Source organism: Acomys russatus, chromosome 13 (genome assembly GCF_903995435.1).
Source record: "Acomys russatus chromosome 13, mAcoRus1.1, whole genome shotgun sequence".
Lineage (NCBI taxonomy): Eukaryota > Metazoa > Chordata > Mammalia > Rodentia > Muridae > Acomys > Acomys russatus.
In genome coordinates this window covers 12,642,972-12,658,928 of record NC_067149.1, presented here as the reverse complement: position 1 = coordinate 12,658,928, position 15,957 = coordinate 12,642,972, and the positions used below count along the sequence as shown (strand labels likewise).

Below are 15,957 nucleotides of genomic sequence, written 5' to 3'. Positions count from 1 at the left end.
TGGGCTCTAAAGAAGAGGACGTGGCAGCACCCAGCTGCTGTACCAGTTCTACCGGGCACAGTGAAGCATGCACTCAGCTTTCAGGGCCTCGAGTTTCTTTAGCTCCAGTTTTGGAAAAGAGATCAGCTTACATTTCCTCTCTCCACAAAACATTTTTATTCATTAATATTTTTTATTGTTTGTTTTGAGACAGGGTCTCACTATGTAGCCCTGGCTACTCTGGAACTTTCTATGTAAAACAGACTGGTCTCAAGCCAGGCGGTGGTGGCGCACCCCTTTAATCCCAGCACTCGGGAGGCAGAGGCAGGAGGATCGCTGTGAGTTCAGCCAGCCTGGTCTACAAAGTTAGTCCAGGACAGTCAAGGCTACACAGAGAAACCCTGTCTCAAAAAAACCAAAACAACAACAACAGACTGGTCTCAAACCCACACAGATAGATACAACTGCCTCTGCCTCTCAAGTGCTGGGACTAACAGCATGCACCACCATGGGTGGCCTATTTATTTTTTTATTATGTATTTGTGAGTATGTGCATTTGAGTACAGGTGTCCAATGACCCCAGAAGCACGGGGTCCACCTGGACCTGGATTTTCAGGAGGTTCTGAGATACCTGACATGTGTGCTGGGAATTGAACTTGGGTTCCCCGCAAGAGTAACATGCTCTTTGCCACTGAATCATTTCTTCTGCCCAATTCTTTTTCTTTTTCTTTGTTTAGGAACGCGCACTTTCTTTACGAATCAGGAAATATGATCCTGTGTGTGATAGGGTGTGTACCCGTGATTCCAACACTCAGTATCGAGGCTACAGGATCAGAAACACAAGGTCATCTTAAGCTTCCTGGTGGCTTCAAGGCCAGCCTGGGCCACGTAAGACTGATTCAAAAAAAGAAGAAAAAATCTGGGCATGGTGGTTCGACACCTTTAATGCCAGAGCATATGAGGCAGAGGCAGGCTGATCTCTGTGAGCTCGAGGTTAACCTGACTTATACAGCAGGTTCCAGGACTACATAAAGACCCTGTTTCGGAAAAACAAAAGTTTTATTTTGCTCTACCATGGTGGCACACGTCTGAAATCCTACTAGTTGAGAGGCGGAGGTAGGAGGATTGACAGGTCACGGTCAGCTAGAACTATGAGACCCTTCCCTGAAATAACTAGTCCCAGATAAGAGGCAAAGCCGCAGTCGGAACTGGCCTGTGTCAGCCACTAGGTGGTGCTCTCTCAGCAAGTGCAGTCAGTGCTTAGCCGTACCCTTAGTCCTCAGGCAAACCTGCAGAACTGTATTACAAAACAACTCAGCCTATAGAGGGAGTTGAGGCTGAAGGTGATCATTTAAAGGCACACAGGATTCTGGACTATCCGGCTTCCTAGTGTGTGACCTGAAATACACTAATCTCCCTCTTCCAGAAAAGTCGGGTCCGTGGCGGTACGGAGCAAGCTTAAGGCAGCCCTGTTAACCTGGGCTCCCTTGTGTGGGCGCTCGGTGCAGGGTGCAGCGCTCACTCGATCCTCCGAGGCGGTGGGCGGCGCTCGCGGGCTTGGCCGGGTGGCTGGGCGGCGGCGCTCCGCCCCTCTCCTCTCGACGTCCGCGGGGCGGGGACACCACGGCAGCGGCCGCTCTGTGTCCCCGGAGCCGGACCGCGCAGGCCCGTCCCGGCAGCCCGGGGGGCGCCATGTGGTTCATGTACGTGCTAAGCTGGCTGTCGCTGTTCATCCAGGTGGCATTCATCACCCTGGCCGTCGGTGAGAGCGCTGACCCGGGCCGCACGCGCCCCGGTGCCCCGAGTCGCCAACCGCTGCTGCTCTTTGCAGCTGGGTGCGGGCGACCCCGAGCTTGTCCCGCTGGACCTCGGCCGAACTTCCGGAGGGGATATATGGTCCCCGAGACCCATCCTTGTTCTCGGGATCCTAGCCCGCCCCCTATGCCCGTCTGCTCCAGCTGGGGCAGGAGAAGGCCCCTGTCTGTCTCACCGGGCTGTGTCCTAGCGTACAGCACCCGGCCTGTAAACTAAGTGTTCTGCAGGTGTTGGTTGAGTGACTGAGTGGAGTTTAAGGTTCCCGGGGCAGAGGTTAACCTTACTCCGTGCAGTCAAGTCCAGTCTTTCTGCAGTTGTCCTGGCGAAGTTCTACTTGTGCAGATGAGAAGGGAATCCCGGGGGGTGGGGGGGGGGTGCCTTGGCTTGTCCCCGACTTCCTGGAGTCTGGGGAAGGTTGGTGGAAACTAAGGGACGAGCAGGCTGGTGGGAGTGGTCCCGGCTGATTCTTCCTGTTTGTCCCCTCCTGGGACAACCTCGCTCCCCCTTCCTACCTAGCGGCTGGACTGTACTACCTGGCAGAGCTGATCGAAGAGTATACGGTGGCCACCAGCCGAATCATCAAATACATGATCTGGGTAAGTGGCCGCTTTTCCCTGAAGTCACCCAAGGCTTGCTTGCCCCGCCTCAGAAGCAGGAAGTGGAAGACTGCTTTGGGACCCCTTGTTTGGTCCTGAGACCCGAAGCTCTGAGGGTGCCCCTCTTTGCTCCCTGCCCTGCAGTCCACCTTTTTGGGCCAGCACTCCTGGGTCCAGATCCCTCCTGGCCCTCCAGCCTCACGTGGCATGGTTTCACAACCTACTGCCATTTCTTAAGGTGACAGTGGAAGTATTTCAGTGACAGGTACTCATGGCTTTGCTTTCATGTGGCAGTCTCCCACTGTGTTCACTGTCTCTAGCTGCAGAACCCCCACCCCCCACCCCACCCCGGTTCAGGCTTAGAACTTACAGTGACATTAAGGACAGTTTGTAATGCTTATGTATTGCTCTTTCTAGTCAACGTGATTTGTCCTAAGAGAGCATGCCTGGCCCTTTATCTTGCACCGTTATGGGAAATTTCTTTTCCTGAAGACTTGGTCCCTGCTCCTGCTAGCAAGGCTGTGGGAAGGTTTCCTCCTGCAGCTGTGAGGAAGGCTGGGCTTTCAGTGGGAAATGTCTGGACAGAAATGTTTACCTTTCACTCACCTACTGTCTGCAGCTCCTTTGGTTCAGAGCATAGCCTGCGGTTGTAGTTTATACCCGTGGCCTGTTGACTGGCTCAGTCTGTGGGTGTGGTTGGTATAGCAATTAGACCTTACATCACTAACTAAAGCCTTGCTCAGACTGCCACCTGGATTCATTACTGCAGTTACGAAATTGATTCAAGAGATCATGCTTAGTGTTCAAGGACAATATGAAATAGGGGGTGGAGGACGTGGGCATGCATGTGGCCTTTGGTCAGATCCCCAGCTTAAAAAAAAAAAAAAAAAAAACCATAAATACTAGGACAGGCAAGTTGAGTTAGAGCTCTGTCACACAAGTGGATGTGTGTTTGGTGGGGGGGGGCGGGTACTATGTAAAAGTGTTTCTTCTTACTTTGGATCACTATCAGAAATCTTTTAGAAGCGACCTTCAAAGACACCACCTTTGAGGGCTTGAATGTTGCCATGGAGGTGACTATGAACCAGGAAAACCAAAGTGTAATTGTAACGCTGCCCAGGGCAGGCAGGGGCGGGCGGTGCAGGTGGCCGGAAGGTCCCCTGCAGCCAATGCCTGTGCCTGTTTCAGTTCTCCACAGCAGTACTGATCGGCCTGTACGTCTTTGAGCGCTTCCCCACCGGCATGATTGGCGTGGGTCTTTTCACCAACCTCGTCTACTTTGGCCTTCTCCAGACTTTCCCCTTCATCATGCTGACATCACCTAACTTCATCCTGTCATGCGGTGAGCGGGGGACAATCAGGGAGGACTTTCTGTGATTGGCTATGGGCACTCTGTCCCAGGCACTGAAGGGGCTGCTGAGGAGGGGAGCAGCCAGGGAGGGAGGTCCTGCAGGAGGCTAGGCCGCTTGGAAAAAATGGCTTCTCATTCCTGAGGACTCTAGAGCTGGTCTCAGCCTAGGGCTTAGCCCTTATCAGGGGAGAGGCTCCAGCCAGGAGGACCTTGCCAAAGAGGCAAGTTAGAACAAGGGCTTGGGAAAGCAGAGAAGGAACACCCCAGGCAGAGTAATTCTCACCTGTAAGAAACCGATCGGTCCCTTTGAAAAGCATGGGCCCAGCTCGGCAGGTAGACAGACATCTCATCTCTTGAAGCCACAGAGGTGACAGCTTGGAATGGCCTTTCCTCACTGCGTCCTCAGAATGTTCCACTGCCTCAGACTTGAGTCCTGCCTTCATTCATGCCTTGGCCCCATCACTACTTCCTGTCCCTGGAAGTAGTTTCCTATCCCCGAGCTACTCTGTTAGACCCAGTTGGTTTATGCGGTGGTCACAGATGAACACAAACTTTCATGAGAAAGGTCTTAGAAAGTGTTTGGTCACAGGCACTGCTGTTTCTCCTGAGTCAAGGCGGCATGGTGTGTGTGTGTTAGACTTAGGTTTCTGTGACTAGGGGAAAATCTGAGTGGTATCCCTAGAAAGGGAGATTGGTAGAGTTGGGTGGGGCATCTTCTCTCAATGTCAGGTGTGATGAATTTGTTCAGAAGGAGTTTGTTGAGCACCAGGCTCCTTGTGTGTCTCCCAGAGAGCAGCTCTGGTCACCAGAGGGCTCCTCTGGCTTCCTTATGTCACTCCCTTGGCCTGCCTTTTGGATGCCTGGGAATGTTTTTCTGAGGGACCTTGTGAGCACCAGGTACCAACTATGCCTTATTGTTGCTTAGCCTTGTGTGTGGCATAGAAGAGTGCTGTCTTCACGATAAAGGACAAAAACGAGACATATAGTTGTGAGGTAGGTATCGGGGTAGGTGGTCTTTCTGGTACCTGCCCTTCGCCCTGCCATGGAAGCAAGTAGGGCTCTGTGCCCCTGAGTGTCTATCCCCTTGTGCCCTCTCTGTGAACTTGTGCACACCAGGGAAGAGTGTACGAGGCCAGAGCATACCAGTATAGGTTGGTGTGTCTTGCCCCATCCTAGCTTTCCAAGGAGCCCTAGAGTACCCCCTCTCTATCTGAGGAGGCCTCTCCCTGTGTGGAGTGGAGTCTACTGTGGTGTGTGTTTTTCCTGCCCGTGACCTCCGCTCACCTGCTGCTCTTGGGATAGCAATGGCATGATCATGGATTTTGTAACACACACACACACACAAAGAAGCCCTTGTTTTTATAACTTGCCAGAGTGTTCCAGTCTACCTTGATTCTATTCCCACTGCCATCTGCAGTGAGGGGCTGAGCATTTGTTCTTAACAGGTGGGAACTGAATTCTAGACTTGGCCCAGAGCCGTGCTGAGACTAGGGCAAAGGCAAGACTGAGACCAGGACTCCAGTTTGGGGGGCCTTCTGGGTTTGGTGAGCACACAGTGACCCGCCTCTCCATCCCCACAGGGCTGGTGGTGGTGAACCATTACCTGGCATTTCAGTTTTTTGCAGAAGAATATTACCCTTTCTCTGAGGTAAGATGTTCCCAGTGTCTTTTAGTGATGGGGATGGAGGAATGAAGGGTCTTACAGAATCTGCTTTGTGAATGTAGCTGTGAGCCAAAACTGGCTGCACTCAGGAACCATGCTTTTTATAAACAAAAGACATAGTGAGGATTTTGGAAGGCAGGGTGTCCCAGGAACAGAAAGGATCCCTTTGGCTGAGGTGGGAGGACACTGCTGTCCCCCAGTGAGTCATTTGGGCACCCCCATAGGGTCATCCTTAAGTCAAGAAGGGGCACCAGGCTGGCCTGTGTGACTCAGACCTCACAAGGCAGGACTGAGTGGCAGTCTCCTTGCCCCAGCGCCATCAGAACCTGCCCAGGATTCCTCCCACGTGAAGCCCCAGAGAAGAACAGTGTCACTTTGGGAGAGGACTTCATTCAGTCACAGCTGTACTTTCCCTCCTTCAGCGGTCTCAGTGTCACAGAGTCCGGCTTCCTGAGTGCTAGCCCCTGCACGGGTAGGGTGGGCCTTTGGGGCACCGCTGGGGCTGTCCCTTCTCAGTCTCTCCTGTCACCAGGTCCTGGCCTACTTCACATTCTGCCTGTGGATCATCCCGTTTGCTTTCTTCGTGTCACTCTCGGCTGGGGAGAATGTCCTGCCCTCCACCATGCAGCCAGGCGGTGAGGAGGGGCTTCTTAGGTCAGGTGGGGGGAGTGGCACCAGCCCTTTGAGAAAACCCTGGGGCTTTGGGTGATGAGAACCGCATATGCGTGTACACATGCATGCTCATCTCCCCGCCTGTTTCCGCAGATGACGTGGTCTCCAATTACTTCACCAAAGGCAAGCGAGGCAAGCGCTTAGGCATCCTGGTTGTCTTCTCCTTCATCAAAGAGGCCATCCTACCCAGTCGGCAGAAGATATACTGACCCTTTGGGGAGGGCATGTGAGGGGCAAGACCAATAGAACCAGGTCCCTGGGGTTCTGGGCAGCAGTGCCTGGGAGCCTGGAGGATGTCTTCTGCCAGCCCCGGTTTCCCTCCCCTCTGTTCTGAAGCGCGATCCCACTCTCCTCAGGGGGCTTGAATGCTGCCAAGGACACCAGAGGGGGTAGCAGAGCCTACTGTGCCAGGCGCTGTGTCTCCAGCCCTCCCTTCCCCAGAGTTGGGTCTGGTCAGCTGGGGTAGGCAGGGAGGGTCTATGAAGCTGAGGAACAGACAGCAAGGTCTCAGGCGGGTGACCAGAGGGAGAAGCTGAGGCTTGGCACTTCCGGAAAAGTGCATTTTGCTGTTGAACTAAGGGTCTTGTCCAATGCTGATTCCCCTTTGAATAAAGATTCTAGGCGACACTGTTTGCCTTAACACCCCAGGAGTTCATCTTCTCTGCCCACTAGCCTTCTGCCTAGACTGGGCTAGCCTGCTCTAGGGTCTCCTCTTCTGGCTCTTTCCCTTCTGAAGGGATTTCTGTGGCCCTAAGCAGGAAGGAACAGAGATGAGGATGAGTGGGCAGAGGCAGTCTTCCTGAGGCTCCTCCCTCTTGCCATGGCTTCCTTCCCCAGACTGTGAGAGTCCAGATGGGGGAAGCAGAAACCGTTTGTGGCTGGGTTAGAGATGCAGAAGACAGTGTATAATATCCTAGTTATGTCTTCCTTTGAGATAAAAGGAGAGGTTTCTCGGTGAAGTCTATCTCAGGCTCAATGAAAAAAAAATAAACATTGGCTTCTAGGCAGCCTCGCCTGTGGCCTGTTTCTTGAGAAATGGGGTTGGGAAAGGCTGTCCCTCAGAGCACACAGGCCTCACACTTCATGCATGCTTCTGGCTCCTAGAGGGATGTAAGCTCTGCCTTCTAAGAAGGTGTGGGCCCCATCTTGGGCACAGACCAGCATCTGTTGACCTTGCACTCCCAACTACAGTGCCTTGCAAGGCCTCAGCAGTACATGGAATGAAGGCGCCACTGGCCGAATCTCATACCTCACAGTGAGTCTGGCAGGTGCCCAGATGGACAAGGCATGAAGACCCTAGTTCGTGAACCAAGCATCCTTCATCTCGTTAGCTCTTGCATTTCTGTTCTTAGCCTGCCGTTCCCTGGATTTTGTTCTGCAGCTACAGATGAGATCACTAGACCTGCTTCTGGCAGTCAGGCTGCTGTCCGCAGCGGGCTGAGACAGCCCACTTGCCTTGCTGTCTACTTCTTCGTCTTTGTTCATCCTACCTGCTGGTCAGTACCTGGACAGAGGCTTTCCCAGGCTAAACCTCTGGAGTCATCACACGTTATCTACTGAATCTTGGGGTAGCTGACCCCACTGATGGCCTATTTCTCAGTTCACACTTTCCTGGCACTTGTGTGGCTAGCTGTCCCTTGACCTTTCTGTCCTTTCAGTTTATGTATAGGCTTCTGTCTTGCTGTGCACACCAGGGGCCCCTTGCCTGAAGAAGTCCAGCTGTGCTGTCAGCTTTGGGATGCTGTGGAGGAAGCCAGGGCCAGCCTTCAGCCCAGCTTCTTTCTACCTTAGCCACAGTTCTCCTGCCTTCTGGGCACAGAGACAATTCAAGCTCAGCATCTGCTCTGTTCCCCTGCTCTTGCTAGTACCTGCCCTGGCCCCATGATGGCTCAGGAGCTAGGCAGGGCACTGCTTTCTCTTTCTGTCCTACATCCAATCTATTCTTAGTATCCCTTTGTTTGAGCCACTCCTACTGGCGTCTCTCACCCGGTTTGTTTGGACAGTTTTCTGTGTTCCTCTAGCCTATGGCCAGCTGGCGTTGCTTTTCTAAAATGTGCAGTTGCCCAAGTCTTTTCTGGCCTCAAAATCTCCCCAGCTCTCCACTGCCCTCAGGATAAAGTCCAGACAGTGTGTGAGATCCCTGCTAGCCTCATCACTTGACCTGTGCTCTGGGCTCCAGCCTCTTGTGTACAGAGACCACCGCTCTCTTGTTGCTTTGATACCCGTCCTTCAATTCACTTGGGTAGTTTGCCACTTTTCCACTTAGATTTTATTTCCTCTAACGAGCCTTGAATGTCTCCTCTCCCTGCTGCCACACAGATCCCTCTGGGCTCACTGGCCTGTGGTTCGGCCTGTCTCCCCACTAGACTGGAAGCTCCTTGAGGGCAGGGAAAGCCCTTGGAATTTTGTATTATCAACTACCTGATTCCGGCACCTGGCCCGTGGAAAGCACTCAATAAATGTTTTGTTTAAAGAGTGAGCTGTAGTGTGTCACAAGGGAACATCAGGCTCCAGGATGGCTTTTTGGACAGGTCTCACATCAAAGCCACAGCACTTCCTCTCCTGGCAGAAGTGCTGCCCAGCTTCAGGCAGCTTCACACACCTCAATGGGGCCAGGAGCAGGGGCCAGTGTCATATGTGCAGGGAAGCCTGTGCTGGATAGCACATTAGCTGTTCCCCATCCCCAGTCAGGGTCTGCAGCAGACAGGAAGGAAAGGTGGCAGAGTTCCTAGGGGTGCCCTGGCTCGGAAGCCTTGTCCCTGGTGTGCTATGGTAGGTTAGGGTACAACAGTGAGGACCAGGGGTCGCTGAATTGCCGTGTCTCAGGACATTACTGACCCTCTACTCTGAACCTTGTGTTCTTGTCTAGATGTCCAGGGAGCCAGGCAGTTCCTCTGTAGAGAAAATGCGGGGGGGGGGGGGGGGAGAGGGAGGAACTAGCATATGTGTTTCATGAGGAGGAATAAATGGGGGTGCTGTCCTTGGACCTGGGAGTGGGAACCCTATAGGTACCCCCCAGTCCTTCCTACCACAATGTGAATCTTAACACTTCAGCCTTCACCAGGTTTCCAAAATAATTTTATGTGAGAACTTCCTTGGAGGGTAGGGCCGCTGGAGTCTGGTAAGCTTTCAAGGTAGCCAGGAAGGGTTCATCAAATGTCTCACGAAGGTTCATGGCCATTGTATTGGTACAGGTGTCCCCCACATGCCGTTTCTGGGAAACTCTGAGGATGTCAAGTGGAAACAAGCCCTGGGGCACTTTCATTCTGCAGGGTTGGACCCCTGGGTGCAGCATTCGGGATATCACTTCTAACGGCAGCCAAGGTACAGGTGTCACCAACTGATTGTCCACTGTGCGCAGGCATGTACCCCCAAGGGGGTTCTGAGTCACCTCCAGGAATCTGCAGAAGTCATGCTCCTTAGAGGGGTCCGGGTGCACGCCCAGGCGTATACCCTGTGGGTAGCCAATCTTTGTGATGGGGGGCCTCTCAGGGTTATTACTAAAATTCCACAACTTGGGCCGATTGATGGGTCTGTGCTTGTAGATGAGCTTGGGTGGCACCACGGGTGAGGGCAAGCTTTGCAGCTGAGCCTCCACAGAAGGATAATTTTGGAAACTTTTGGCTATTTGGGGCCCTAGAGTCTTGGAGAAGGCCAATGACCAAGACCGGACACCAGCCTCTTGCTTGGGGCGAGCAGAGCCCTGGGTCTTGGCCAGCAGCTTGCCTTGGAGCCATGTTCTGAAATGAGCCTCTCTCAGAATTCGCTGTTCCTTCTGTAAGAATGAAGGGCACAGGGCAGTGGCACCGCAGGGCAGAAGACCCTGTGGCTAGTGCCCTGGGAAACCTCAGGCCTGGTTGGCGAGATGTCTTGTATGAGGAGCCTTGTTCTGATGGAGGAGGCATCCCTTGTTCTGACTGAGGTCCCAGGCTGTGGAGGAGACAAACTTTCATAGGAAACCTCCAGCCTGAGGACAGAGACATAGTCTCTCCCCTACGGACCTCAGGTTTACAGAGAGAAGGTCCCCCAGAGGCAGCCCCAGCCTCAGTGAGTCAGTCCTACCCTCAGATGACTCTGGTTTGGTCCCCAAGGAGGAAGGGCTGGGAGGCCTGGCATTGGATAGAAGTAATGAAGTTAGGCTTCTGGGAAGTGACACAGAGGACGACAGAGTGACTGGGTGGTAGGTGACTGTCTCTACCACCACTGGCACTGAAACTCCAACATGTGTGGACATGTCCTCGCCCCTGTTACCTCTGTGTCTACCTCTGTGTCTCACTGCCACACAGTTGCTAAGTCATGAGGCGCTTTGGAGATTGACCCAGCTCCAGAGGCCAGCTCTGATTAGGGTAAGCCAGTCGTCCTAATTCCGTCAGCCTTGCTTGGTCCTATGTCAGGTAGCATCTGGCTTGCTTTTTGTTCTAGCCATTGGAGAGTAGTGGCCATATGATCCCATTGAAGCTAATGAGAGGATCCTGAGTGGAGGTCTACAAGGGGCAGCTGAGTAGGGTTAGGGTCGACAGAAACCCTGATAGCTGTAAGGGCTGAGTGACACAAGGAGGACTCCATGGCGACAGGTACAGACAGTACAAAAGTGGCAGGGTCCTGCAGCCATTGCAGGATTCACTTAGGAATCTAAGCTCTTGAGCTGGGCTGTGGTGATGCATGCTGCCACCAGCACTTGGGAGGCAGAGGCAGGCGGGTCTCTGAGTTCGAGACCAGCCTGGTCTATGGAGCTAGTTCCGGGACAGTCAGGGACACACAGAGAACCCCCCCCCCCCCCGGCCCCGTCTCGAAAAAACAGAACAGAACCAAAGCCCTGTTTCTTGTTCTGTTGTAGTGTTTTATGTTCCCTGTTTGTTTCTGCTCAAACCCTTCCTGTGTCATTTTGACCAGCCCCAGTGCTTCACTGGTTTGGGCCCTTGTGAAATCTCTGGTCTGTCAGCCTCCACCCAACTCAGACTTGATCCCCAAGTTGCCTGTTTTCTGCCTCCAGGATGTTCTCATGGGCCCATGTATTCTTCATAGTGATTCTGTGGATCAGTCCTTCCTTACTCCACATGGATAGATGCCTGCCCATCTTCACAGAAACCTCCCTCCTTGGCACCCTCCGCAGGCACCCTCCCGGACCCAGCACCCAGGAGGAAAAACCTACTTCTCCTTAGCACCTAATCTCTATGAGTGGGGACCACACTTTGCTGGCCTTTGGGACCTGCAGAGCCTAAGAGGAGCTCTGTACAGTGTACAGTGAGGGTAGGGCATCTTTTGAGAGTTTTCTTTTAATGAGTGGGCACACCAATGTTAGGAAGTGTCCCATGAGAGATCCTCATCCTAGAGGGTCAGTGCCTAGCGAGGACTCTGAGTGCCCCATAAGGCAGGTTGCATTTGCTTTCTGGCGCAGGACAAGACCTTTGGCCGAAAGGAGTGGCTTATAAGGGTGAATCTGGGTCGGGGTGGGGCAGGGGTTCCTTATGAGAGGGAGTGTTCTGGCTGCTTCTCTCACCATGGCAAGAAGGCACCTGTCTGGCAGCAGGGCCCAGCCCCGGGGAGGAAGAACTCCCCCTTACTTGAAACTCAGTCAGGTAGCGGAACTCCAAAATGGCCAGCTTCCCCTTCAGGGTCTTCAGTTTGTCCATCTCTCGGGCAAAGTCCTTCTTATCCTGTTTCCACATGGCGTCCTTCAAGAACCTGGCATCGAGGTGAGGGTGTGTCATATTACAGTAACGGGGTGGGGCGCTATAGTCCAGGGTGGGATGGGAGGAATTGTCAGGGCAGAGAAGAGCAAGGCACCCAGTCCCGCTGCCCAGGGGACCTTTGAAGGAGAAGAGGAAAGTGTCTGATGGCCCTGGATCCTTACTGAAGAGCTGAGGCAGGGGAAAGGCAAAGGAGGGCAGTGTCCAATCTAAAGGGATGAGGTCCGGCGTGTGGACAATATCCTGCCTGAGGACCTCCTTCCCAGACTTACCCAACTGCCACCTGGTTTCCTCAACCCTCCCCTCAGAGGCTCGGCCCAGGGCAAGGGTCATGCCAGAAGAAACAACAGCTGGTATGGTTGTCACAGGCTCACCGGGCACAGGCGCGGTGGTTCCACAGCTTGCAGTAGTCGATGGGCTTGTGGCCCACGGCATCTCGGGCATGCACATTGGCTCCATTCCGCACCAGGACCTTCATACATCCCAGCAGGCCATTGCGAGCAGCCAGATGCAGTGGTGTGGAGCCTTGGCACGTCCGCCTGTGAGGTTATGCCGGGGGTGAAGGGGAGAAGGGAGGAGGGGTTAGGGCATTAGGTAGGCAAGCAAGCCAGCTTCCAGGGCCCACTCTGCCACCACCGGGGGGGGGGGGGGGCAGGGGGCAGGCAGGGAGACCCCGTTCATATCCCTGTTCAAGTTTCTTCTCTAGAAGGAGAGAAGGACTACATGAGCAGAACAAGTCTACGTGTAGGATGTGTTTGATAGGACACCTAGGGACTGCCCAGTGCCCCGGGTTGCTTCAGAGCCACCTACCTCATTGACTTTTGTCTGATTTTTGAGACAAGGTCTCTTGTAGTACAGGCTGATCTCAAACTTACTATGAAGCCAATGACGATAGACACGTACAACCAAGTCCGGCCCTTCTTGGCTTTGGCAAGGTGAGCTCACTTTTAATGTGTGTGTGTGTGTGTGTGTGTGTGTGCGCGCGCGCGCGCGCGCGCATGCATGCATATGTATGTATGCATGTTCACGTGCATATGGGGATGCATGTAGAGATGTTTTATATATATTTATACACACACACATATATACATATGTATTATATATAACTGTGTGGAGGTCAGAGGCTGACATTTCGGGTCTTCCTCTACCTTATATGGATAGGCAGGGTCTCTCACTTGAGCCTAGAGTACACCAAACCAGCTAGTGTGCTAGCCATCTTGCTCGGAGATTGCCTATCTCTGGCTCCCGTGGGCTGGAATTACAGGAGGGTTGCCATACCCAACTGGCATTTACATGGATGCTGAGGATTTGAACTCAGGTCCTCCTCACACTTGCACAGTGTGTGCTTTTCCCACTGACCTATCTCTCCCCAGTCCCTATAAGTTGCAACTAAATGTCACCTCCTGGGGCTGGGGATGCACTTCCTGTGATAGAGTGCTTACCTGGCATACTTGAAGCCCTAGGTTCAGCCCCCAGCACTGTATCAAACCAGGGGTGGCGATGCATACCTGGGATCCTAGCACTTGGGAATTGGAGGAGGCATGAGAATCAGAAGTCCAAGACCCTCCTTGGCTATCATAGCCAGTGTGAGGATAGCTTGAATTACATGAGACACTTTAAAAAACAATCAATAAAGAAAGTAAAGCCACCTTCTTAGAGATTATCACTTTTTTTTTTTCCAGACAGGGTTTCTCTGTGTAGCCCTGGCTGTCTTGGACTTGCTTTGTAGACCAGGCTGGCCTCACACTCACAGTGATCCACCTGCCTCTGCCTCCCGAGTGCTGGGATTAAAGGTGTGTGTCACCATGCCTGGCGTGATTATTGCTTCTTTTAAATGCAGCCTTCTCTGGTGCTTCCACCCCAAAACCCCGTTGTTCTCTTCGTAGCCAACCTCCCGGAATTCTGGTCATTCATTCATTCATTCATTCATTCATTCATTCATGTATTTGCAATTAGCAAACTGTCCAGTCACTAGAAAGTCAGCTCTGTGAGGGCAGGGGTGGGTTCCCTGGCAGTCTCTAGTGTGCCATGCTTTCTCCTTGTCACAAAAGTAGGGCTGGCACGATGGCTCAGCAGTTAAGAGAATGTAGGGATCTTGCAAAGGACCTGAGGTTGGTTCCCTGCGCACAACTCTCACAGAAGCTCTGTGATAGAGGCCCATGTACCCTCCCAACCTCAATCAAAGGTAGCCAGTTGCCAAACTTAATCTCAAACTAGAAACACCTGGGGATTGTGCACAGTGACATCTATGAGGCCCCCTACTGTGTACACCTGTGTGTGGGAACCAACCACTGAGGCTCAGAGGTGGAGCGGCTTGCCCACGGATCCACAGTTTGCCCTATCTGTGATCCTGTGCATTGGGTCTGCCCTCTCTGTATGGCCAGTCTGTGAAGAGCCAGGACATCAAGTGGGCTGGCTCCTTGACTCCTTTCTCCTTGTCCTTTTCACAAGCCCTCACCAGGTCCTGCAGGGTTCCACATGTCTAGGGACACAGAGTCCCAAGTGTCTCTCCTACAGCAGGCTGGACTCACGAGTTGATGTGCGCCCCTTTCTTCAGCAGGTAGTCCATGCAGGGGATGGTGTCGGCTCTGTCGTTTTTCTGCGTGACCAGTAGGTGCAGGGGCGTCTGGCCGTTGCTGGTGGGCAGATCCACAGGAATCTTGTACTCCTCTACTAAGACCTGAAGGCAGGAAAGCCTGTTTTGCTGTGCTGCGAAGTGGATGGCTGTGAAGCCCTGAGGAGGGGAGAGCACAGAGAAGGTTCCGCGGGGTGGAGGCTGAGCTCACACCCTGCACAAGCCTTGCAGGGGTGGGGTTCCCTCCTTCTTCCCGGTGTCCTTGGGGGCATTCACAGCCCTTCATCCACTACCTCTCTGCTTCCAAATGGGAATTCTAGCCGGGCTGCGGTGGCACACGCCTTTAATTCTAGCACTCGGGAGGCAGAGGCAGGCAGATCGCTGTGAGTTCGAGGCCAGCCTGGTCTACAAAGTGAGTCCAGGACAGCCAAGACTACACAGAGAGATTCTGTCTTGGAAAAGAAAAAAAAAAGAAAAAAGAAAAAAAGAAAGAAAGCCAGAAAACCAAATGAGACTTCCATGAATGGATAAATAGGACCACAGCATAGAAAAGGTCACCTCGGAGTCCCAGTGGCAGTTGTCAGGTGGCCTCTCTATGGGGAGTACTTGGTCGGAGGTTGGGAAAATTGAATCTGCCTCTCTGCTGCTAGCTTTACCTTGTCGTCGACTGTGAGCTCCTTGTGCTTCCGCCTCAGACAGAACCGAAGCCAGTCCACATTGCCCACCGAGGCTGCGAACAACTCGGATTGGTTGGCGATCACTTTGTGCTCAGACGCCTCCGAGCGGCAAGAATCGGCCCGACCAGGGTAAGCTGGAAGGCTGGCTGGCAAGGACTCGGGGTTGCTGCTGTCAGCTTTTGGCAAGGGGTGTTCCACCTGCAGCAGGCAGCCCAGTACAGCAGAACAGGGCTGCTCTTCTCTCACCTGGGCCCTTCTAGAATTCAAGTTCCCTGATCTGCGCCACGGAGTGGCGAAGTTCACGGAGGGCGCACGGGCATTAGAACTAAGGCCATTCTGTGAGGGGCGGCGCAAGCGACCCGCCCCCGCCCCCCAAGCGGTGCCCCCACCGCCCTTGGCACTAGCCAAGACTTCCGGGAGGGACTGCATCTGCAACCCTGGGAACTCTGCGCCCCAGTACTACTACACACTTAGCCTCTATTAGAATCACATAGAGATGAAACGGAAAGTGCTGTTGGGAAATGGAGTGTTTCCATGTCTGCCGGGAGAAAGTAGGCCTGGTGCCACGTGCACACGCAGTGCATTTGTATTTGAAACGGCATTATGAGCTAACTCTCCCTGCCATTCCACATGCTAAACTATGACGTCCTCCTCAGAGTAGAACATAATGGGCAGCCACTACGTCACACAGGCTGCCCAAAGCAGAACAATTCTACTTGGCTTCTTTTCCTGGGAAGCAGAAGAATAGAGTTCCAGGGTAGTCTGGACTTTCCAGATATTGTCTCAAACACGCGCGCGTACACACACACACACCCCACCACCACCACCAACAACAACAACAAAACAAAACACAAAACAAACAAAACAAAACCAGAAAAACGTGCCGGGCATGATGATGTTAGCTTGTAATTCTGCACTCCAGAGTTAGTATTATTAGGA

The 15,957-nt window shown here is 53.2% G+C and overlaps 2 protein-coding genes across 2 annotated transcripts; one reads left to right on the top strand and one right to left on the bottom strand.

Annotated features, from left to right (window-relative positions):
* Window positions 1-1,589: 1,589 nt before the first annotated feature.
* Tex261 (testis expressed 261) lies at window positions 1,590-7,502 on the top strand. The gene is made up of 6 exons (XM_051154811.1): window positions 1,590-1,741; window positions 2,311-2,390; window positions 3,579-3,732; window positions 5,322-5,389; window positions 5,937-6,039; window positions 6,170-7,502. The coding sequence occupies exons 1-6, from the start codon at window positions 1,672-1,674 to the stop codon at window positions 6,283-6,285; spliced, it is 591 nt and encodes a 196-aa protein (XP_051010768.1). The 5' UTR covers window positions 1,590-1,671; the 3' UTR covers window positions 6,286-7,502.
* A 1,653-nt stretch (window positions 7,503-9,155) lies between these two features.
* Window positions 9,156-15,447, bottom strand: Ankrd53 (ankyrin repeat domain 53). Its single transcript, XM_051154659.1, has 5 exons — window positions 14,998-15,447; window positions 14,298-14,500; window positions 12,141-12,305; window positions 11,641-11,761; window positions 9,156-9,851 (listed from the first exon to the last, which is right to left on the bottom strand). Exons 1-5 carry the CDS (start codon window positions 15,445-15,447, stop codon window positions 9,156-9,158), a joined length of 1,635 nt encoding a protein of 544 aa, XP_051010616.1.
* Window positions 15,448-15,957: the final 510 nt, after the last annotated feature.

What these genes read in the sequence shown, in the direction of transcription:
- Tex261 (XM_051154811.1), top strand. Translation starts at nt 1,672, where the DNA reads ATGTGGTTCATGTACGTGCTAAGCTGGCTGTCGCTGTTCATCCAGGTG. An exon ending in TCATCAAATACATGATCTGG is followed by an intron (nt 2,391 to 3,578) that starts GTAAGTGGCCGC and finishes TGCCTGTTTCAG; the next exon opens with TTCTCCACAGCAGTACTGAT. An exon ending in CTCCACCATGCAGCCAGGCG is followed by an intron (nt 6,040 to 6,169) that starts GTGAGGAGGGGC and finishes CTGTTTCCGCAG; the next exon opens with ATGACGTGGTCTCCAATTAC.
- Ankrd53 (XM_051154659.1), bottom strand. Translation starts at nt 15,447, where the DNA reads ATGCAGTCCCTCCCGGAAGTCTTGGCTAGTGCCAAGGGCGGTGGGGGC. An exon ending in AAAGGGGCGCACATCAACTC is followed by an intron (nt 12,306 to 14,297) that starts GTGAGTCCAGCC and finishes ATAACCTCACAG; the next exon opens with GCGGACGTGCCAAGGCTCCA. An exon ending in AACCACCGCGCCTGTGCCCG is followed by an intron (nt 11,762 to 12,140) that starts GTGAGCCTGTGA and finishes CCTCGATGCCAG; the next exon opens with GTTCTTGAAGGACGCCATGT.